The sequence below is a fragment of the Coregonus clupeaformis genome, chromosome 1 (genome assembly GCF_020615455.1).
Source record: "Coregonus clupeaformis isolate EN_2021a chromosome 1, ASM2061545v1, whole genome shotgun sequence".
NCBI classification, from domain to species: domain Eukaryota; kingdom Metazoa; phylum Chordata; class Actinopteri; order Salmoniformes; family Salmonidae; genus Coregonus; species Coregonus clupeaformis.
In genome coordinates this window covers 77313344-77337181 of record NC_059192.1, presented here as the reverse complement: position 1 = coordinate 77337181, position 23838 = coordinate 77313344, and the positions used below count along the sequence as shown (strand labels likewise).

Sequence of the window (23838 nt, the reverse complement as noted above, 5' to 3'; positions counted from 1 at the left end):
TTGCAATCAGAGTGTTTTTATTACGAGGCGCAGATGTTTTGTAGGGTCTCAGTTTCTTCATCTTGTCCACACAGAGTCTTTATCCCCCATACCCAGACCTCATCTTCAAAGTGTTTGAATTATCATTCATTCATCTTTCACAAAATTGGCCGTGCAGTGCACACCACGTTACGTCAAGAAACAGTTTAAACATTACAGCATAGTTAGCCTCTAGTCAGCCTAAAACACGGAGACTGGCTTGCTATAGTTTCACTGAGAAGTACAAAGTATAGAGCGCCAGACCTAAGGCCTACATGTAATCTCAATGCAACATGGTGAAAAATCAAGCTAGTCCTGAAACTGACAGAGCTGAATGCAAGTAATCTTAATGGATATTTAATTTCAATCATCACCTCTTTTGTACACTAAATGGTTGTGAACATTATAAGTTAATAAGACATTCTCTACGCAATATGTCTGAAGAGCTAGCCCTTATGTTTTCCAACAGTGCAGATATAATAAACCCCAAGACAGAAAAAAATATATTAAAAAAGTTAAATGGTGCTAGTCTGTTTAGTGCTATCACGCCAACTCCGGCACAAATAGCACAAACAGATCTGGGACCAGGCTAGAATAAACTCTGACAGTCCTGACAATAAAAAACAAACAAAAAAACATTGCTACAAAAACCAACTCACTATCTAATACAAATATGGAACAAGGAATAATGTTTATTTTTCCGTTTCTAGAACATAGCATAGTGTAAACAGACATAATACCACTGAATAATATATATTTGCGTGTAGAGCTCAGCATAACGATCTGCTTGAACCAACTCCCATTGAGTTGGATGTGCTTTATCCTAGCAACGGTGAATGACTGCACAATGCAAATGGTGAAATAAAGAACAGGTATAAAGATATAAAAATGTCTTCCAAGACAAATCTTAATAATATTCCAATCTTCTTCTCGCCATGGGGCTACTGCATGTTTAACTGAGACTGGTAATAGTACTCCTTTAATCTTACTGGATACGAAAAGCAAACCTCTAATATATATATATACATATGCCTGGGAAGTGTATACCCTGCACTTTTTACACAATTAGACAAAATAATTTCCCAGTAAGAATCATTCTAAACCATGTTATAGTTGCATTGGATAGTCCCTTCTTTTACATTGTACCAAAACTGTCACCGTTTACAGGCAGGTATGGGATTGACATCGACTGATAAATAGTGTATTCAGTATTAACTCACTCTTTTTACCCCAACCAGGCAGGGCTTTCAATCATAGTAGCTTGGAATTAGTATGTATGTGTCCGTCAAATCTATCGCTCAAAGGGTCTGGGTGTTTTCTTCTTCTTAACAGGCTGGGCCTTGAGCAGAGGAACATAATAACTTGTGTCCCAAATGGCAACCTACTGTATTCCCTATTTAGTGCACTACTTTTAACCAAAGACATGAGCCCTGGTCAAAAGTAGTTCCCTACATAGGGAATAGAGAGCCATTTGGGACACAGTTGAAAGGACAGTTGGCCTGTCTCTTCTTATTGGTACCAGGGGGTCTTTCGGATCCAGTGGAGGGTGAAGCCTGCATCCGTCCGGATCTTGATGGAGGCAGCCTCAGCCTCTCTTACCGTCTCCTTCACAGACTGCATCAGGTTCTGGGCATTGTGAACCAACATCTCTGTGGCCTGGGGGAGGGGGAAGGAAAGAAAAATGGTGGTCACATTTTACATGAAGTTGCTCTTATGTGTAATAACACTGTAATTACACTAGTAACAACATGCTATTTATATCAGTGTTTCCCCTATATTAATTTAGCAGCGGCGGCCCACCGCTGCAAAAAAATATGTAATTTTGTAAAATACATATATTTCTGCTGAGACGCGCTTTTAAATGGATAGTCGTTGGCTCAATGACTGGAAGTCTATGGGAACAGCTAGCATGTCATTGTGCTAAGTAGTAATTAACCCTCCCCCTCCCCCCCAACCTTGCCACCACTGCTGAAAGATTGTACTTTAGTACATTTCATAGTACATTTCTAGTTGAAATAATATAATAACAGAAATCGCTCAACTCCATTACGATGTAATTTCAAACGCAAAAAGGTAACTTTGGTTGATATGTGTTATCCAGTTATCTCCAGTGTACTGACCTGCTCGGACTCCTCCTCGCTGATGTTGGTACGACCCAACATGGTGGCCTTGACTGTGGAGAGGATCTTGAGCTGTGTGCTAATGGTGGGGATCCGCTCACACACCTGGAATACAGAGAAGTTTATTTAAGTTTAAGTTCCGAGAAACCAGTGAGAGACACAGAAAACAGTGTAGTTTAATTCAAATGATCTACCCTAAATCAAATCACGAGGACAGGGTGGAAATTCAATTATCTTTAGTCCTACCACTCCTACATTAATATAATGTTGTCCTTTGTATGGTCTTGCCAGAGCAGCAGCTGCTACACAAGAAAAACCTGAAGAGAGCGGAGTCTGAAAATCCTTGCTTCCTCTGTTCTTGTTTGCTCAATTAATCCAATGAGCTTTGAGAAACAAGGACACATTGGCAGAATATTGGACCAGATGAAACCCTGATGAAGGCAGCATAGCTGTCGAAACGTTGGTATTTATTAATTTTATTGCATCGTAGCCATGAGAGTTAGCATTTTATTTTTTCTAAGAAGACTGGACCAGGGACCAGTCAGTCAACTGACCTGGAGCAGGTTGGTCCGGATGCGTTTGTCTGTGCACTGCTTGGCCACCTCCTTGGCCAGCCTCGTGACCTCATCTGAGGCCTTGGCGATGTCTTTGGCACACTGGATGAGGGCACGCTTGTTCCCACTGCCACCGCGCACCAGACGGGACATCTCAGCCATGAGCAAGGCCATTCTCTTGGCTGCACCGATGATGTCGTTACCCTGAAAGAGATTACAAAAAACAAGGCATTAAATTGGACGTATGACAACACAGTTGGGGTTGATTCCGTTTCCGGTGTAATTGTGCAGTATACATGTTTATGTGCATGTCACACTTCCTAGATGACACCGAATTAGGGCTAGTCTGAATCTGCTCTACTATTGCTTTCTGGTCACAGAGAAATTCTGTATTGGCAATAAACTAAACTTTGAACATGTAACTAACTGTATATGTGCTGTTAGCTCACCTTGCTGGACCACTTGCGGGCCTCCTCGTGGAGCTGCCTGGCGGCCATCATCATGGGCTCGCTCACCATCTCTCCCACTTCCTGCTCTGGGAAGTCCTCGTCCTTCTCCTCTGGGGGAGGGGGTCTGGGGGGAGGAACCTCACCCTCTGGGAGAGGGGGTTTGGGTGGGGCGGGCTCGTCGCTGACCTGGCGTGTATTCAGATAGGTGAAACGTTCAGAATGTTGCAGATAGAAATGAATCCCTCTATTCTACATGGCAGATAATATGTTCTAAAAATATCTAGTTTTTATATGAACGTTCTGAAACCCCATTTGTACCCCACTGAACAAAACCCTGGTGTTGACAGTGCAGAACTGTGAAGTCTTTTGTGACAGATGCTGATGTGAAAAGAGCTTCATAAATAAATTTGACTGATTGACTTACGTGCAGCTGATGCAGATCAGGAGGAGGTGGTGGTGGGAAGTCTGGTTCCTGTGGCTGGAAGGCATCTCTCACCTTGGCAACGGCACCCAGGATCCTATAGCCTGAGTCCAGGAAGCCCTTCTGCAGACCTGGACACCACAGAGGAAGAAGGAGATGCATATAGGTAGTTAGTTAGGCCTTATAAACAGGAGATTAGACAAAGGCCCCAAAAGGTGCTGGTATGGCGGCAGTAACACATTGACAGGTCCCAAAACCATAACACCATCGACTGAACCTTAACTTTTGACAATCACAGATTCAGAAATTGACAGAATGAGGCTTTATATTTAGTATTAGGTCATGTTGGATAGCTGTACACGGGTAGCTATAACAGCAGGGTATACAGTATAATGATCAAATGCATCCTAAATGTCGGGAAACTGCCTTGGAACGTACTTGGATCTGTGATGTTCCCAGCCACAGCCTTGGCGTCCATCACCATGGGAGAGATGGTCCGGCTGAGCTCATCAGACGCAGCCTTCACTATCTCTCTGAACTTGGGATCCTCAGAGTTCTCCACCTAGGAAAGCAAGTGTATTCATGCGTTTCTATTTTTTGTTATGTAATTTTTGTTTTGTTTTTACTCCCCCAATTTCGTGATATCCAATTGGAGGTTACAGTCTTGTCCCATCGCTGCAACTCCCGTAAGGACTCGGGAGAGGCGAAGGTCGAGAGCCATGCGTCCTCTGAAACACGACCCTGCCAAGCCGCACTGCTTCTTGACACACTGCTCACTTAACACGGAAGCCAGCCGCACCAATGTGTCGGAGGAAACACCGTACAGCTTGCGACTGAAGTCAGCGTGCATGCGCCCGGCCCGCCACAAGGAGTCGCTAGAGCACGATGGGACAAGGATCCCGGCCGGCCAAACCCTCCCCTAACCCGGACGACGCTGGGCCAATTGTGCGCCGCCTCAGGGGTCTCCCGGTCGCGGCCGGCTGTGACACAGCCTGGGATTGAACCTGGGTCTGTAGTGACGCCTCCTGCACTGCGATGCAGTGCCTTAGACTGCTGCGCCACTTGGGAGGCCATGCGTTGTTCATATCATCTAATTTAAACTGAACTGCAATTCAGTTGTTAGTATTGTAATCTGCTAAAGTGCACCATTGTGGCACGTGTTTGTATGCTTACGCATCTGTATTGCTTGCTCTTTGGGGTTTTAGGCTGGGTATCTGTAAATCACTTTGTGACAACTGCTGATGTAAAAAGGGCTTTATAAAATAAATGTGATTGATTGTATGTGTAAATAAAAATGATCAACACCTCTCGTTTCGCCACCAGGAGGATCCGGTTGGCCCGCCGGGCGATGCTGGTGGCCCCGGCCACTAACATCTGGGGCTGGTGGTTAGCCATGGCCACGCGACACTTATCCAGGTCTTTCTTAATGGCCTCCTCAGAGGCATTCAACAGAGACTTGGTGTCTATGGCCTCATCCACCAAACCTAGGAGACAGAGAAGACATCATTCTTAGTGCTTATAACGAAGTGACCACAACGCCCACTTTTTGTAATCAATGACAAATGACACAAGATGGTCTTGGCACTACCTGTCATTTTCTCCACGTTGTCAATCCACTGGTTCTTCATGGTCTCAAAGTGCTCGTAAGCAGCCTGGTTGCCTGGGTTTCTCAGCAGGATACGGGCAGCAGAGACCACCTAGAAGAGAATGTTCCAGCCGGGGAAAAGAGGTCAACTGACCAAGGCCAAATGAATCGTCCCTATGTCACTATGGCATAAGCACCACACAAATGTTGATGTTGCACAAAATACAAACACACACCACTGGTTCTCTGGACCCCCGCAAAGTCAGAGTTTGGGCCCCTCCCCTCCCTAAATAAACCCCTCAATGTATAGACAACCGATCGCTGTCCATGGTTCTGAAATTGCGACGTCTACGCGGCTGACTATCGATAGGCTATCAGATTATGTGGTGCTAGTGCTTGCAGTAGCCTATAGCTTTGCTTTAATGGGTACATGTTTATTTTTATTTGGTCGCCATTTTCTCACGTTAAACCTTACGTTTATGTTTCACGAAGCTATAGACCTACGGTGTCGCAATGATGCCATTTAGAATGCTGGCTGAAGGCAATAATGTAATTCAAGTGGGAAGTTCAAGGATTGCAGATTATAAAATGAATTTCCGATGTAACAGCATACTAATGTTTTTAGAATATACAATTGTCTTGTAGGCCTTTCTGGGAGGGGAGAGGAGGAGGAGGGCCGGCACTCTCACTAGAGGAACTGACACTATTCTGGAGGGGAGGAGAAGGATGGACTCTCACTAGAGGAACTGACACTATTCTGGAGGGGAGGAGGAAGAGGAGGAGCAAGGCCACTGTCATTGCCGGGTCTGGGCAGTGAGGTCTCTGTTGGGACTGGGAGGCTGTTAGTTCTAGCTGCTGCATAAGTAGGTCTACTAGCTTCCACCTGCCATAGTGTTTCATCAGTCGATTCACCCACTCACTCTCCATTCGAGTCCCACCTGATTCACCCATTCACTCTCCATCAGAGTCCCACCTGATTCACCCACTCACTCTCCATCCGAGTCCCACCTGATTCACCCACTCACTCTCCATCCGAGTTCCACCTGATTCACCCACTCACTCTCCATCCGAGTTCCACCTGATTCACCCACTCACTCTCCATCCGAGTCCCACCTGATTCACCCACTCACTCTCCATCCGAGTCCCACCTGATTCACCTAGCTTTTTAAAAAATTGACAGCCAATTAGGTGAAGATGCTGAGGCGGGCTGCCGCCGGCGCCACTGAGAAATAGGCAAATTAGATGCATGACAACTACATTGACTGTCTGACTCACCTACTACCCATGTAGATTGGACAACACAAACATTTCGCCTGCTACATGTGGAAATTAAAAAGGAGGGTTACTGTCAAAATTATATATATATTTTTTTTTACACAATTTAGACATAGGCTGAGATGACAGGCCCACGAGCTTTGCGGAGGCTACGGGGGTTTCCGCTAAGCCAGTGACACACACGCACATATTCACACACACACATACTGTCCCATACCTGTGGTGTCAGGTCCCTTGTAGACTTGACGGCAGCTTGGATCCCCTCCACAGTGCTCTTGTTAGCTGTTCCTACAGCGGCAGCCTTTTCTGCCGTGGCACCCAGCTTGTTGGCATGGTTCTCAAAGTTGGCCGCCCTCTCGTCAAACACCTAACATAACAGTGACAAATCATAGAATGATGAAAAATATTATTAAATATTAATCTTACATGATTACTAAAGGTAAAAGTTCCCTCGGGAAATGTAGTCTAAGTATTATTGAGTGACAAGTACATAAATGATTGGAAAATAATCAATGAATCATCCATATGTTGCACTGATAGTTTCTTTGTTTAGTGTATGATGATATGAATCTGCCAAATAAGTCGCCCTATTGCAGAGCCATATTATAGGCATATACAGTACATTTACATTTCACATTTTAGTCATTTAGCAGACGCTCTTATACAGAGTGACTTACAGGAGCAATTAGGGTTAAGTGCCTTGCTCAAGGGCACATCGACTGATTTTTCACATAGTCGGCTCGGGATTAGAACCAGCGACCTTTCGATTACTGGCCCAACACTCTTAACAGCTAGTCTACCTGCTGCCATACACACCTCTAGCCATATTGGCATGTACTTTAGAGCTCTATATACTGCTCAGTTCATAGGTAGAGTGATTGAATGAGCCATGATGAAGTTAGGGAGACAGACAGAGAGAGAGACAGAGGGAGAGGGAATGAGAGAAGAAGGGAAGGAGAGAAAGAGAAAATCCCCCACCTGGTCCCTGTTCGGGGCATCGGGCGGGGCGGTGGAGGCTACAGCCAGTAGTTTGATGGGAGTGGTCGTATCGCTGAAGATGTCCGACACCTCGTGAGTCATAGCTTCCTGCATCTTTTCTTTGAGGTCCTGAGAAGACAAGACCACACACACACACGAGTTAGTAAGCATTAGACCAGCTTTAGAAGTATTACATGTTAACAATAGGCTCTTTTGTCAAGTGGTTTACATTGCAGCTATGATCTATGGATAGTCCGGATTTCTATCTGTAGATGCTCTAACGATGGTCATACAATCAACAAACTATCTGTTGATAAGCAACTGCTTGCTAAGGCTGCGGTTAGGGTTAGGTTTACAATAAGGGTAAGGGTTAAGGTTAGGATAAGGGTTAAGTTTAGGGTTAAAGCTAGGGTTAGTTTATGGTTAGTTGAAATGAGAACCATAGTCATCGTGGCTCTGTCTTTGACTGCAGCTGGTGTGTCCCACCAGGAGGGGGAGCACTTCACCATGCCTGTGTCAGAGTGAGCTCCAGTCAGTCTGGATGACTTGTGTGAATAATGACTTGTGTGGATAATGACTTGTGTGGCTAATGACGTGTGTGGCTAATGACGTGTGTGGCTAATGACGTGTGTGGCTAATGACGTGTGTGGCTAATGACGTGTGTGGCTAATGACGTGTGTGGCTAATGACTTGTGTGGCTAATGACTTGTGTGGCTAATGACGTGTGTGGCTAATGACGTGTGTGGCTAATGACGTGTGTGGCTAATGACGTGTGTGGCTAATGACGTGTGTGGCTAATGACGTGTGTGGCTAATGACGTGTGTGGCTAATGACTTGTGAGAGTGAATGTGAGCCGTCTCACCTTCAGGGTCTCCTGGAGCTGTTGAGCCACGGCACGCGCCTGTGGCGACTCCCCCTCGCCCCTGGCGGCCAGGTTGGCTAGCTGGGCCATCAGCTGTTCTACCTGCTCACACTTCCCCAGCAGCTCCTGTCTATAGGGACCTGGCAGGGCGTTAGCCAGACGATGGCCCTCCGCCACCAGACCCCGGATAGCTGCCTGGCCTGGGGAGAGACAAAGATGGAGTCAGACACAGAAGCACACAGCAGACCACAGCAGTCTAGGCAGCTTTATATCGATTCGGGCCAGAGGGTAAAGTTAAGAGTAGGACCACCCATTCTTCCTTTATATATATTCAATATATTGTTGTACATTATTATGTATAGCTGTGGTTATGCTTACTCTGAACATTCTCTAGTAGACTGTGTCATACAGTCCAGAGCAATAAACAATGCATGCCATGTGAGAGTGTATCCAGGCTTCTGAGCTGACAAGCCAAAGAGAACATTATGAGGTTAGGTGTGAGTAGTGGAATGTAGTGCACAGAGAAAAACAACACATCAAACAAGTACACAAAGAAAGAGGCGGAAGGAGGGAGGGCTAAGAGGGGGAGAGAGAGAGGGAGCCAGAAAGAGACAGAGAGGAGAAATCAAGAGGCAGGGAGGGGTAAAGAGAAAGAGAGAGAGAAAGAAAGAGGGACGGAATGAAGGGGAGAGAGAGAGAGAGAGAGAGAGAGAGAGAGAGAGAGAGAGAGAGACTGGGAGCTACGAGAGAGACCAGGCTATTCAGACTCACCCACTCCACCGTCATCAATGGTAGGGTTCTCCATCCAGCTCTGGGCCTGTTCTATCTTCCCCTCCAGGTGGACTGCTGCCTTTGCAGGCCTGCTGTTGGCTACAGCCTTGTTGGTCTTAGACTGCAGGTTCTGTAGAGCCGTGGCTATCTGCTTGGCCAATGCCCTGGCCTCCGGAGTGTCTCCTTTACCCCTGTAAATGGGAGAGAATAATGTACTGGAAAGCACCTTTCTCATAGTCTCTCTAAAGCATGATATACAGTGAGGGAAAAAAGTATTTGATCCCCTGCTGATTTTGTACGTTTGCCCACTGACAAAAAAATGATCAGTCTATAATTTTAATGGTAGGTTTATCTGAACAGTGAGAGACAGAATAACAACAAAAAAATCCAGAAAAATGCATGTCAAAAATGTTATAAATTGATTTGCATTTTAATGAGGGAAATAAGTATTTGACCCCTCTGCAAAACATGACTTAGTACTTGGTGGCAAAACCCTTGTTGGCAATCACAGAGGTCAGACGTTTCTTGTAGTTGGCCACCAGGTTTGCAAACATCTCAGGAGGGATTTTGTCCCACTCCTCTTTGCAGATCTTCTCCAAGTCATTAAGGTTTAGAGGCTGATGTTTGGCAACTCAAACCTTCAGCTCCCTCCACAGATTTTCTATGGGATTAAGGTCTGGAGACTGGCTAGGCCACTCCAGGACCTTAATGTGCTTCTTCTTGAGCCACTCCTTTGTTGCCTTGGCCGTGTGTTTTGGGTCATTGTCATGCTGGAATACCCATCCACGACCCATTTTCAATGCCCTGGCTGAGGGAAGGAGGTTCTCACCCAAGATTTGACGGTACATGGCCCCGTCCATCGTCCCTTTGATGCGGTGAAGTTGTCCTGTCCCCTTAGCAGAAAAACACCCACAAAGCATAATGTTTCCACCTCCATGTTTGACGGTGGGGATGGTGTTCTTGGGGTCATAGGCAGCATTCCTCCTCCTCCAAACAAGGCGAGTTGAGTTGATGCCAAAGAGCTCGATTTTGGTCTCATCTGACCACAACACTTTCACCCAGTTCTCCTCTGAATCATTCAGATGTTCATTGGCAAACTTCAGACGGGCATGTATATGTGCTTTCTTGAGCAGGGGGAAATTGCGGGCGCTGCAGGATTTCAGTCCTTCACAGCATAGTGTGTTACCAATTGTTTTCTTGGTGACTATGGTCCCAGCTGCCTTGAGATCATTGACAAGATCCTCCCGTGTAGTTCTGGGCTGATTCCTCACCGTTCTCATGATCATTGCAACTCCACGAGGTGAGATCTTGCATGGAGCCCCAGGCCGAGGGAGATTAACAGTTCTTTTGTGTTTCTTCCATTTGCGAATAATCGCACCAACTGTTGTCACCTTCTCACCAAGCTGCTTGGCGGTGGTCTTGTAGCCCATTCCAGCCTTGTGTAGGTCTACAATCTTGTCCCTGACATCCTCGGAGAGCTCTTTGGTCTTGGCCATGGTGGAGAGTTTGGAATATGATTGATTGATTGCTTCTGTGGACAGGTGTCTTTTATACAGGTAACAAACTGAGATTAGGAGCACTCCCTTTAAGAGTGTGCTCCTAATCTCAGCTCGTTACCTGTATAAAATACACCTGGGAGCCAGAAATCTTTCTGATTGAGAGGGGGTCAAATACTTATTTCCCTCATTAAAATGCAAATCAATTTATAACATTTTTGACATGCGTTTTTCTGGATTTTTTTGTTGTTATTCTGTCTCTCACTGTTCAAATAAACCTACCATTAAAGTTTTAGACTGATCATTTCTTTGTCAGTGGGCAAACGTACAAAATCAGCAGGGGATCAAATACTTTTTTCCCCTCACTGTAGTCATTTTAGGGAAAGTTAAATCAAAATGAAATGACGTTGTTTACGATTTGTGGACTACTGGCCAGCAAGAAAACAAAATGTGATTCAACCTCTAAAGAATTACATCGCCAAGGGATACATGTATAGTGAGAACAATAATTGCCCAAGAACCGAAACCTGTGGAACTCAATATTTAACCTTGGGAGTGTTTTGAACTTTCTTCATCGAAGTCTTCTTTATTCTTCAAGGAATGCAACCAACAACTATTTCCATAGCATCTCCAATGTGCTACTTACTGTCTCCGGAGCTCAGAGAGCTTGGCGGTGAGAGCAGCCATCTCTCCGATGGACCTCAGGATGTCATCTCTCTCCTTGGGGTCTTCACACATGTCAGCGATCTTCTTGGCCTCAGCCAGGAGGGCTCGGATGTTCTCCTCTCCCTCAGGACCACCGTTGGGGTCTGCCAGCCAGTTCTGCAGGGGCACATGGTTAGTGGTCAACATAACACAATAGGCCCAACACCATGGAACACAAATTACTGTTGTTTAATGCTTTTGTGTGTTATCCTCTGGGATTTGTATTTTCTTTTACTTTTACCCTATCAATCAATCAATTAGCCAATCAATCAGAGATCCTACCTGAGCAGCGTCGATCTTCTTGGCGATGACCTGTTTGGAGTTGGTCATGGCCTCCAATTTCCGGGCTGCATTCTCCACCTTTCCCGTGAGAACGTCCAGGCCCTGGGAGACCTGCTGGGCCTTCTGCATGGCTGCAGGAGATGCCCCCTGACCCCTGGAGAGAATGACAACCCAGAACATCAGTTGGTTGTAAAATTCCAGAAACGTTCACAAAGTTCACAGGTTTTTCAGGAATCCCAGCATGGTTGGAATCCCTGCTTATTCCCTACTGATTCCAGGAATAACTGGGTTAATGTGTGGAAAGCAGGTTGGCATTTATCGTCATGAATCTGGACCTGGAGGCAGCTATGCAGAGTGGTCACTAGCTAGCACAGCCACAAAATGATTAAATCCAGATAGGTGCAGTGAAATGTGTTGTTTTACTGTCCTTAACCACACTGCTAACCCTAATCTTAACCACACTGCTAACCCTAATGACACTGCTAACCCTAATGCCTAACCACACTACTAACCCTAATCACACTGCTAACCCTAATGCCTAACCTTAAATTAAGACCAAAAAGCACATTTTAGTTTTTCATTAATCTTTACAATATAGCACATTTTGACTTTGCAGCTGGCCCATCCAGTGGAAATCGCTCAGTTCTGCCTCCAGGGCAAGATTCATGACAATAAACGTCAACCTGCATGTGGAAAAGGAAATCTTGTGCATAGTGTTAGTCATTCTGATGGAAAGACATAGAAAATGCTACAAAACTGACTGAGGGAATATTTCATTGACTAACATGTCCTGTACCTCTTGCCCTCCTTCTGTTTAACGTCCTGTATGTAAATGTTGTTCACTGTCTCATATGGGATGAAATAATTGAACAATAATATATATTTTTTCGATCTTAGTGTCTCCATTTCCAGACTCAGAGCAGAGAGGCCTTTCCAGTTGACAGCAGACAGTAACTCATCCAGGCCGGGGGTTTAACTAGATCATGCATTAAGTGCGGAAAGCTGCTTTTAATCTGGCAGCATGATTTAGTCCCCAGCCACTGTGAGATCTGATTGGATGGGTATCAGTTACAGTCTAACACACTATAATCCCCTGTAATAAACGTACCACCTTGTAGGCTACTTCCTCCCACTGATTGATCACAGTGATTGATCACAGGCTGTGTTGCAAATGGCACCCCATTCCCTATATATATTTTTTGCAGTTTTACTTTAGTGCCTTATTGCAAATAGGATGCATGTTTTGGAATATTTTATTCTGTACAGGCTTCCTTCTTTTCGCTCTGTCATTTAGGTTAGTATTGTGGAGTGATTACAAATGTTGTTGATCCATCCTCAGTTTCTCCTATCACAGCCATTCAACTTTAAAGTCACCATTGGCTTCATGGTGAAATCCCTGAGCGCTTTCCTTCCTCTCCGGCAACTGAGTTAGGAAGGCCGCTTGTAGCTTTGTAGTGACTGGGTGTATTAGCGCGCACCGCTAACTAGCTAGCCATTTCACACTGGTTACACTCACCCCCCTTTGACCTCCTCCTTCTCTGCAGCAACCAGTGATGTGGGTCACGGCACCAATATAACAGTGTTGCTTCCGTCCCTCTCCTCGCCCCAACCTGGGCTCGAACCAGGGACCCTCTGAACACATCAATAACTGCCTCCTACGAAGCATCGTTACCTATCGCTCCACAAAAGCCACAGCCCTTGGAGAGCAAGGAAACCAACTACTTCAAGGTCTCAGAGCCAGTGACATCACCGATTGAAACGCTACTAGCACGCACTGCTAACTAGCTAGCCATTTCACACCAGTTACATTAGCTTGAGAAATGTTTACAAAAACAATTAATATACACTACCAGTCAAAAGTTTGGACACACCTACTCATTCAAGAGTTTCTTTATTTTTACTATTTTCTACATTGTAGAATAATAGTGAAGACATCAAAACTATGAAATAACACATATGGAATCATGTAGTAAACAAACAAAAAAGTTAAACAAGTCAAATTATGTTTTATATTTGAGATTCTTCAAATAGCCACCCTTTGCCTTGATGACAGCTTTGCACACTCTTGGCATTCTCTCAACTAGCTTCATGAGGTAGTCACCTGAAATGCATTTCAATTAACAGGTGTGCCTTCTTAAAAGTTAATTTGTGGAATTTCTTTCCTTCTTAATGCGAGCCAATCAGTTGTGTTGTGACAAGTTAGGGGGGGTATACAGAAGATAGCCCTATTTGGTAAAAGACCAAGTCCATATTATGGCAAGAACAGCTCAAATAAGCAAAGATAAACACAGTCCATCATTACTTTAAGACATGAAAGTCAGTCAATACGGAACATTTCAATTACTTTGAAAGTTTCTTCAAGTGCAGTCACAAAAACCATCAAGCGCTATGATGAAACTGGCTCTCATGAGGACTGCCACAGGAATGGAAGAGTTACCTCTGCTGCAGAGGATACATTTATTAGAGTTACCAGCCTCAGAAATTGCAGCCCAAATAAATGCTTCACAGAGTTTAAGTCACAGACACATCTTAACATCAACTGTGTGAATCAGGCCTTCACGGTCGAATTGCTGCAAAGAAACCACTACTAAAGGACACCAATAAGAAGAAGAGACCTGCTTGGGCCAAGAAACACGAGCAAAGGACATTAGACCGGTGGAAATGTGTCCTTTGGTCTGGAGTCCAAATTGGAGATTTTTGGTTCCAACCGCTGTGTCTTTGTGAGACGCTGTGTGGGTGAATGGATGATCTCTGCATGTGTAGTTCCCATCGTAAAGCATGTTCCCATACGTAAAAATGTATGCACACATGACTGTAAGCCGCTTTGGATAAAAGCATCTGCTAAATGGCATATAATATTATTGTATATGTACTGTACCTGGCCCTCATCTCAGACACCTGGTCAGTGATCTGGCCCAGGGTTTTGGCTGTGCCCAGGATATCCCTCCGCTCCTTCCCAGCACACAGCTCTCCCACCTTCCCAGCCTCATCCAGGATCTGACGGATGGCCTGTTCTCCTGCATCCCCTGATCACCAGGAGACAGAGACCACAGTAAGACAAATGTTAGTTACAACCTAGAGAAAAAGGACAACTGCATTGTTCAATTGGCACCAATCAGAAGAAAACGGACTGATACAGGGAGGAACTACTTGGACTCCAATAAAACCGATTGTTTAGTTTTTAATTGAAAAACATTTTGTTACAGTGTGCCCAAATGCAGGGGTTTTCAAACCTCTCATCTGGGACCCCCAGCCATACCATGTATATGAACTATTCCAGAACAAGCACACCTAATTCCACTTGTCAACTAATCATCAAGCCCTTGACTATATGAATCAGGTGAGCTAGTTCAGGGCTACAACAAAATAGTGAAATGTCTGGGGGTCCCCGAGGAGAGGTTTGAAAACCACTGCCCTAATGAACATGGCCCTGGTATATTAAGCCACTGGGAAGACCCGTCTCTGTTACCTTGTTGGGCGTTGGGATCTCTCAGCCAGCTCTTGGCCTGGGTCATCTTAGAGTCGATGAGCGCCAGAGCTCTCTTCATGGCCTCTGTATCCTTTAGGGTCAACAACAGGGTTAAAGGAGACAACATGGATGAATAATAAATAACCTTCCAGTCTAGAACCTCCCCCAAAATACATATTTGAAAAAGATTGATTGATTGACTACAATTAAGACTTTGTATTACAGCATTTTGAGACCTTGGGACTATAAGGTTCTATCTGCGCAAAGCATAGTTCTGAGATATTGAGCATCAAAGTTCTCGTATCCCAGATCTCAGAACTGTCTTGTTGTGAATTCTTCTTTCATAAACCATTAAGGCACTCAGTTTAAAAGGTACCTAAAGAGTATCAAAATCCTAACACATTTATAAATCAGTTATTTTAGGGGAGTGCAATCGCAGATAGAACCTTATGGCTCTGAAATGTAAATCTTGGTTCAGCCATAAGATTCTATCTAGCACAGAATGTTACAATTATTTTAATTTCAATAGAAAAGTACAGACATTTAAATGATTAAATAAATAGAATACCCTTCCTTGTTTCTTATGTTCATAACACATTTGTTAAAGCGATAGTTCCCTCAAATGACAAATACACTATATTCTATGGAGAACTAGCAAGATTGCTAAAGCTTAGCAAGCACTCGATGAGTAAACTGATATAATTTTCTGGTCTCTGACACCCAAAGTCAGTAAACTACTTGGTATGAATCAATAAAATCAAATAAAATGTTAGCAAAATACCCTTTCCATGGAGGTTTTCGTAATTATATAGAACAAGACGAAAACAGCAATGCCTCTCCTAAGGGCCTAAAACATGCTCTAAGGCAGGGTTTCCTAAACTCAGTCCCAGATCTCAGAACTGTTTTGTGAGGTCTTCCTCTTTCATGACTCAATAAGTACACTACCGTTCAAATGTTTGGGGTCACTTAGAAATGTCCTTGTTTTCGAAAAGAAAAGCAATTTTTTTGTCCATTAAAATGACAAAATTGCTTTTCTTTTGAAAACAAGGACATTTTTAAGTGACCCCAAACTTTTGAATGGTATTTTACATTTGACCTTTTTTACCTTTTTTAAAATGTTTAGTCATTTAGCAGACGCTCTTATCCAGAGCAACTTACAGTTAGTGAGTGCATACATTTTTCATACTGAACACTGAGGGTGCATCTCAAAAGGTGGCCTCCTCTCTTTGATCTGCACTGATGTGAAAACATACAAATGGAATGGTAGTGTATATTTTTACATTTACATTTTAGTCATTTAGCAGACGCTCTTATCCAGAGCGACTTACAGTTCGTGAATACATATTTTTTTATACTGGCCCCCCGTGGGAATCGAACCCACAACCCTGGCGTTGCAAACGCCATGCTCTATCAACTGAGCTACATCCCTGCCGGCCATTCCCTCCCCTACCCTGGACGACGCTGGGCCAATTGTGCGCCGCCCATGAGTCTCCCGGTCGCGGCCGGCTGCGACAGAGCCTGGATTCGAACCAGGATCTCTAGTGGCACAGTTAGCACTGCTATGCAGTGCCTTAGACCACTGCGCCACTCAGGAGTCTGATCACCTTACATACAATTATTTTTTATTAACAACCCAGCATTATGTGATTGGATTGCAGATAGAACCAAGTTAAAAGGTGTTTGCGCAGATAGAACTTTCAGATTTGTACTTTTTATCATCGTAAATTGACAAAAAATGCAAATGACCATCTAAAGAGCAACTCTATGTGAATAACACATTTTTGACCAAAATGTCAGACTGAAACTTTTAGTTCCAAGGTCACGATTTGACATACACAAGGATTTGTTCAAATAATTCTGTGCAATGTCTAAAATTAGGTAATGTCCCTAATGATCATTCCTTTTTAGGGTAACCCTTCTGTAATTTACTGTATGTCTTCTGAGTCAGCTAATGGTCTATCTGTCAATGAGCCAGATATTCCAGCATGTGTTTGGAGTTTGAACAGGGTTGGAATAGTGATCTCATACAGTAAGAGTATTTGCCTGCTTGGGGAATTCATTAATGTGATGATGACTGATGAAAATGAGCACAGCATTCACACAGATGAACACACGGATTATGACGTTACATAGTTACATAGGGAAAATACATGTAATCTCCATGATTACCACCATTACAGCACACAACAAACCTGCAAAAAGCTGTCACACACATATGTACCTCAAATGCAAGGCTAACCTCTGGCAGCAAGACACAACCGTAAAAGTGCACATGCTGTTCAAATCAAATCACTTTCCATTATTTTGTTGAGTCCCAAATGGCACCCTATTCCCTACATAGGCACTACTGACCAGAGGCCTATAGAGTGGTGAGGAGGAGCTCCTTGGACCCTTCCGCCCTGAAGTCATTTAGCCATTCATTGTAGCCATTGGCACTCTGTAGAGTTTTCTTGTGTCAATTAATTTGTGACATTCCCGGATTACTCATTATACTAACAAAGTCTGATTAAGTCAACAAATACGATAGTCAGTTAAAAAAAGGTTAAGGGTACAAGACTGTGTACATATCTGGCTGTGTTGGCAAAATCACTACATATCTCATGGAGCCAAGCGGGGAGAGGCTGCCCGTTATCACAGCTCCAAGACCAGTCAGAAACGTCCAGCTAACCCTACGCCAATGACGGTGGATCTCAAAACTGAACTTGGATCCGCATTAGGTAGCAATGATATCCTTCGCCACCATTGTCTTACGACACGACAGATAGCTCGAACCAGTTATGACTATTCAACAGAACAATAAATAATTTTCTTAAGTTTCTTTCCAGCTAAGTTCTTAGTTACATGATTGTATAACTAAGTTTTGAAGTTGAGGGTGCAGTATTTATGAAGCTTGGCAATGACGACGAAAACTAGCATAGTTCAGCTAGCCAGATAGTTTAGCCGGGGAAAACAAGCTCGGGATAGGATATAGTTGGGCGCACATGCGCACTAGGCTAATTCAGGACACAAATTGTAGTTTTTATGCCCTGATATCAGGAGCTGGCGGCAAAAAGTTAGATTAAACAATTCAGAGACTGAAGCGAATCGGTATACAATCCCGAAATCAGCTGTAACTTCATTAGTAAAACAAAGCTTAAAAATATGTTTGAGCAGGGGCGCAGCTTTCACTGGGGATGGGGACGGACGGACGGACGGTACATGTGCCCCCCACATTCTGAAATTGGATTTTTGTCACCACAAAATTGGAATGTGATACAAAACGAGGCAACGGTGTGCCATGCGGACACCTCCGAGCGGTCGGGTAGGCTGTTTGGAGTGTTTATCCGACTGAAGAAAAAAAAAAAGATCTAAAACCAAAGTTTTGCACCTGTGTCCAGAAAATTAATGGTGAAGTCACTTCCGGACACGGTAGACTCCTCCTCACCACTATGGGCCATGGTGAAAAGTAGTACACATTACACTGAGTGTACAAAACATTAAGAACACCTTCCTAATATTGAGTTGCACCCCCTTTTGCCCTCAGAACAGCCTAAACTCCACAAGGTGTCGAAAGTGTTCCACAGAGATGCTGGCCCATGACTCCAATGCTTCCCACAGTTGTGTCAAGTTGGCTGGATGTACTTTGGGTGGTGGACAATTCTTGACACACACAGGAAACTGTTGAGCGTGAAAAACCCAGCAGCATTGCAGTTCTTGACACAAACTCCTGGCACCTACTATCATAACCCATTCAAAGGCACTTAAGTCTTTTGTCTTGCCCATTCACCCTCTGAATGGCACACATACACAATCCATGTCTCAATTGTCTCAAGGCTTAAAAATCCTCCTTTAACCTGTCTCCTCCCCTTCACCTACACTGATTGAAGTGGATTTAACAGGTGACATCAATAAGGGATCATAGCTTTCAGCTGGAATCAATGAAAGAGCAGGTGTTCTTAATGTTTAGTACATTCAGTTTATAGTGAATAGGGTGTCATTTGGGACACAACCGTCAATATGAGTGTGGTCAATATGGGTGTGGTCAATATGGGGGGGTGTTGTTTCACGTCATAAAAAACCAAACGACTGTCTCAATCGGAGGGAATGGAAATACAACAATTTGTCCGTCAAGAGACGGCTTTACTTGACAATGAGTCCATTCATTGGCCAAGTGTTGAAACAAAGCCGAGTTATACACAACATGTGGCAGAGGGAGATGAGAGACAAAGGGAGATGGTTACATTTTACTTTTTTTTTTTTACATTTTAGTCATTTTGCCGATGCGCTTATCCAGAGGGACTTACAGTGGTGAGTGCATACATATTCGTACTGGTCCCCCATGGGAATCGATCCCACAACCCTGGTGTTGCAAGCACCATGCTCTACCAACTGAGCCACACAGGACCGTGGTTGAGGGTTGAACGATAGGCTATGTCCTTTGAATGGTCTTATGCAGTTTATTACTTTTTACTCCATAAAGGACATCCACAAGTGACTGTTCTCTCTGATACCGCCACCCATGAGTTTAAAGCCTTGGCATTTGTCCTTCAGGGACAACACAGATCTATTATATTCTATATTAATACTGTACTGTATGTCTACTGTCTCTACTACATCACTGAACTAATATTAGCGTAGCGGTTTAGAGCGTTGGGCCAGTAACTGAAAGGCCCAACAAACAATACAGTAGCTGGTCCCTTGTCTTTGAATGATTTCTATGAAAATGTTGCAAATTGTTTAAAACATTTTTTTATCTGGTTTGCATGTTACGAAAAAATTGTAAGCCTCGACGACAGTTCCTGCTTTCCAAAGGTCAAAGAACAGGATGTAAATGGTCATGACCAGCATGTTTTTTTTGTTGGCATATATCCATTGGTGGGATTTCTGAGAGTATTAAAGGTAGACTCAGCGATGTGACTTAGATGCAGAAAGTAAACAGTGTAGTGGGTCAATTTCCACAACAACTAATTCCGTTGAAGCACGAGGCTCAAATTCTCCGCTGTTTTGGTGCCCTGGCTACCACACTGTACACAGTGTGAAGCAAACCCGTGCACATGTGCAGGTACTGTGTGTGACTGAGTGAGAGCGAAGTGTTGCATCTCACTCATCTCAATATCTCCGGTGCTGCTCGTGTGACAGGTTAAAGGACATATTCATAGCCTGTTATACACTAAAAAGTATTAGTAAGTTCATGGTATGTAAGGATCTTAAAATATCTAAGGTTAAAAAGATTATGCATCCAGTACTAGTTCATAGAGATTGATAAAATGCATAAATGTGTTTAAAATCCGTCAAGAGTCAAAGGGTTAATATTGTAAGAGGAATGTGTAAATGTTATATTGACTACTTTATTTTGTGGTGCCTAATTTAAGGGTAAAAGTGTTAATCTGTGATCTACTAAATGCTCTTAATCTATGAGCCTGAGATCGATTGCTCTGGTCTCCACCCAACTTCCTGGGGGAATCGCGGTCTTTTTCTCATTACACTAAATTTGTCAGTGAGGAAACATAACTGCGTCACGTTCGTGATTATTTCTTCCCTTTTTCAGGGGTGTAACACTCGTGGCAGTCATTTTGCTGAGTCTAACCTTTAAAACGGAAGATTGAGCAAAGTCAAAAATGGCACTCAAATGGTGAATAAAAATAAATAGATAAAAAAACAGGAGGTGTGGAATGATGTCACTACGACTATGTCGCAAATGGCACCCTAGCTTCCCTATGTGCCCTGGTCAAACGTAGTGCACTATATAGGGAATAGTGTGCAATTTGGAATGTATACAAGGTTTACTTTACCAACTGATGAAGCCAGCCTGAGAAGTGGACAGGTGGTTTGACAGACCAATCCTTTCACAACACAAGCAAACACACACTCTCTAACAATACACTCCATCCATCCAGTGAGAGGCCCTTGCGTTGGGGAGTATTAGTATTGGGGATCATGTAAGGTGAGAGGACATTTGATTATTTATGGTCCTAGCTAAGTCTGTGAGCAAAGGACCACTGTTTTTACACACTGACATTATCGCAGTGCTGGAATCATATAATATTTTGGACCACTTGACGATTTGAGTGCCATTCTCCCACGGGCAGAAATCTAGTGCAAGATATGTACACTATTACTACACAGATCAGGATTCATTTACACTGCCTAAGGACAGTTTCCAGGACCCTGGCTAAGCCCAGAATAAGCCTGGACTAAAAAGCATGCTCAATGGAGAATCTCCTTTGAAAGTATTTTAAGTCCAGGAATAGGCTTAACCTGTGTTCCAGAAAATGGCCCCTAATCTTACTGGAAAGTTGAATAAAATATCAGTTTTACGTGACTCCGTAGTACTATGGATCAATAGGACATCCTACTACTGGCATCTATAGGAGAAGGGCACTCAGGTCAGCTGTTTATGTGTTATGTCAAACTTGCAAAAACAAAACAAACCCCCCCAACAAAACAAAAATCTAGAAAAACATTGCTTGTTAAAGGGATAGTTTCGGGATTTTTGCAATGAGGCCCTTTATCTACTTCCCCAGAGTCAGATGAACTTGTGGATACCAATTGTATGTGTCTGTGTCCAGTATGAAGGAAGTTACAAGGTAGTTTTGCGTGCCAATGCTAACTAGCATTAGCACAATGACTGGAAGTCTATAGGTATCTGCTAGCATGCTAGTCATTGCGCTAATGCTAGTTAGCAATTGGCTCATTTGGCTCATTGCCAAAATCCTGAAGTATCCCTTTAAAGTAAAGTAAAACAAATGCCAACATTTTCAGAACTTGCTGCACATTTTCCCCAAATGTGTAATTTCATTCCGTTAGCCTTGCTTATGCTGCATCTGGCATCAGGCAACATCTCTCACACTCATCTAGTTAGTGTATCTACTACAGCAGTACTCATAGTTTTACCTTAGCACTGATCTACTATACAAAAGCACGCATGGACAACCACATGGCACAAGACTGTCATCATCATCATGTCAGCACACAGACAGAGAGCTATCAGTAGGGTTGCAAAATTCCTGGAACGTTCAATAAATTCCCTGGTTTTCAAGAAACCTTCGGAAGATTCCGGATTTCCTGCCTTTTCCCTCCTGATTCCGGGAGTCCTTAACCGGGATTTCGGGAAAACCAGGGAATTTCTTGATAGTTCCAGGAATCTTGCAACCCTAGCTATCAGACATGCTGCTGCCGAATGCAAAACAAGGTAGGTAGGGGGTGAAAGAGGTAGGCTTACCTTCTACAGGGAGGGGAAGGGGGGGGGGGGGATGGTAAAAGAAAAGGAAGAATAAAACAAATAGAAATGTTTAACCAGACATACCAACCAAGAACAACGGAAAAATAGAAGTCATTCAGAGAGGAGAGTGGGGGTGACATGGGAAAGAAATAGAGCTGCTTGAGACTGACTGGGCATGCTAAGCAGGCCGAGTGGTGGTCAGAAAGAGTTAAAGGAGAAGTTCTATATCGTGGAGCTCCGCCCGATAGGGGAGCTCTGCTCCTATTGGTTTACCCCGCTGCCTAGGCAGCGAACAGCCTGAGACAAAATGATGCACACACCTGCAGCCAATAGGAGTACAGGTGTCCCTATAAGAGGGGACACTTCCCCTCAATCAGCCTCCCATCATCTTCAGCGACTGGACTGGACTGAAGAAGCCTACGAAGTCCTAATGAGCACACCAGGAGATTTTCCACCCTCAAAAGCTCTTTTCAGAGCTCAATGTTGCTGTTCCGCCCCCACAACTTACGTTTCGTGTGTTTAGGGTCACAGCACGCCAGGGACAGCCTCATTGATCCCCCACTATGCGCCAGCTGCGCCCTCCTTTCTTTGAAGGAGAGGAAGCAGTGTTGGGCATTTTTCAGGGAGGATATCCCTCGAGGATGTGCTATCGGTGTTAGCCTCAGCTTCTGAGGCGTCATCCGAGGGCGCTGATTCAGGAGAAGACAGGGATATTGGGGACGAGATGGATATTCCTTTGGAACAATCCGTCTCAATGACCCTTTGGGAAGCGAGAGGTCATGTTCATCCCTGGGCGATGACGACACAGGCTCTGAGAATTCAGCAGCCCTGTCTTACGCCGCAGTCTCTCTGCGCTCTGACTTTCCAGGGCTCATCGAGAGGGCTGCCAAACGTCTAGAGATCAAGCTGCCTCCCATTCCCTCCAGATCGGAAGTGGATATGATGGAGGGCGGCCCTTATTCTCGACCGAGGAGGGCGGCGGAGCCTCTGGCACCAGCCATGCCCTCACTTGGGAAGTACGTTGAGGGCTCATGGGAGGCACCTTTGGCGGCACCTTCGCCGGCCAAGGCATTCCTGCCATTCACCAGAGTGGAAGGGAGACAGCAGGGCTTCTCAAAGGGAATCCCCAAGCTCGAGAGCGCCATGGCTGCGTATCTCGTGCCGGGTTCGAGACCCTGGCCCTCGTCCAAAAAACCACCTTGCCTATACAAAAGGACCGATTCACAGCGCAGCTTGTTGAGAAGTCCTTCGTGTTGGGTGCCCAAGCTTTAGCAGCAGCAAATAACATTGCCCTCCTCGCGGCCTCTCTGTCCTGCTTAACCACGGGTAAGACTGAGCTCACGAGGGAGGAGGTGGAAGAGGCGTCCAGGATTTCTGGCGCTATTCTCCACCTAACACAAGCGTCGGCTGTCTATGCAGGGAGGTCCATGGCCACTTTGGTGGTCACGGAGCGACACCTGTGGCTGTCCATGACGGCCATGAAGGAGGCCGATAGAGCGTCGCTCTTGAACGCCCCCATCTCTGACGACTGCCTTTTTGGGGTCGCCGTCAAGGATGCGACAGAGCGATTAATGAAGCTGGACGAGGAGAGGAAGCAGTTGGCCAGACACCTGCCACTGGCAGGGAGATCTAGCCATGCGACACAGAAACTG

General features: G+C 44.5%; 1 protein-coding gene across 2 annotated transcripts in view; it reads right to left on the bottom strand.

Moving 5' to 3' along the window:
* The window catches only part of LOC121576053 (vinculin), a 79388-nt gene continuing 55550 nt past the window's right edge, over positions 1 to 23838 (bottom strand). Inside the window, exons 7-22 of one of the 2 annotated variants that reach the window (XM_041889347.1) lie at positions 14986 to 15079; positions 14395 to 14542; positions 11517 to 11670; positions 11176 to 11351; positions 9034 to 9224; positions 8263 to 8462; positions 7401 to 7529; positions 6640 to 6789; positions 5151 to 5259; positions 4868 to 5046; positions 4001 to 4124; positions 3566 to 3693; positions 3142 to 3327; positions 2693 to 2896; positions 2139 to 2243; positions 1 to 1674 (exon numbers count right to left, since the gene is read on the bottom strand). In XM_041889347.1, the coding sequence (XP_041745281.1) occupies positions 1528 to 1674; positions 2139 to 2243; positions 2693 to 2896; positions 3142 to 3327; positions 3566 to 3693; positions 4001 to 4124; positions 4868 to 5046; positions 5151 to 5259; positions 6640 to 6789; positions 7401 to 7529; positions 8263 to 8462; positions 9034 to 9224; positions 11176 to 11351; positions 11517 to 11670; positions 14395 to 14542; positions 14986 to 15079 (2424 nt within the window). In that variant the 3' untranslated portion in view covers positions 1 to 1527. The remainder of the gene's footprint in view (positions 1675 to 2138; positions 2244 to 2692; positions 2897 to 3141; positions 3328 to 3565; positions 3694 to 4000; positions 4125 to 4867; positions 5047 to 5150; positions 5260 to 6639; positions 6790 to 7400; positions 7530 to 8262; positions 8463 to 9033; positions 9225 to 11175; positions 11352 to 11516; positions 11671 to 14394; positions 14543 to 14985; positions 15080 to 23838) is intronic. The other variant, XM_041889356.1, reaches the window with a different exon arrangement.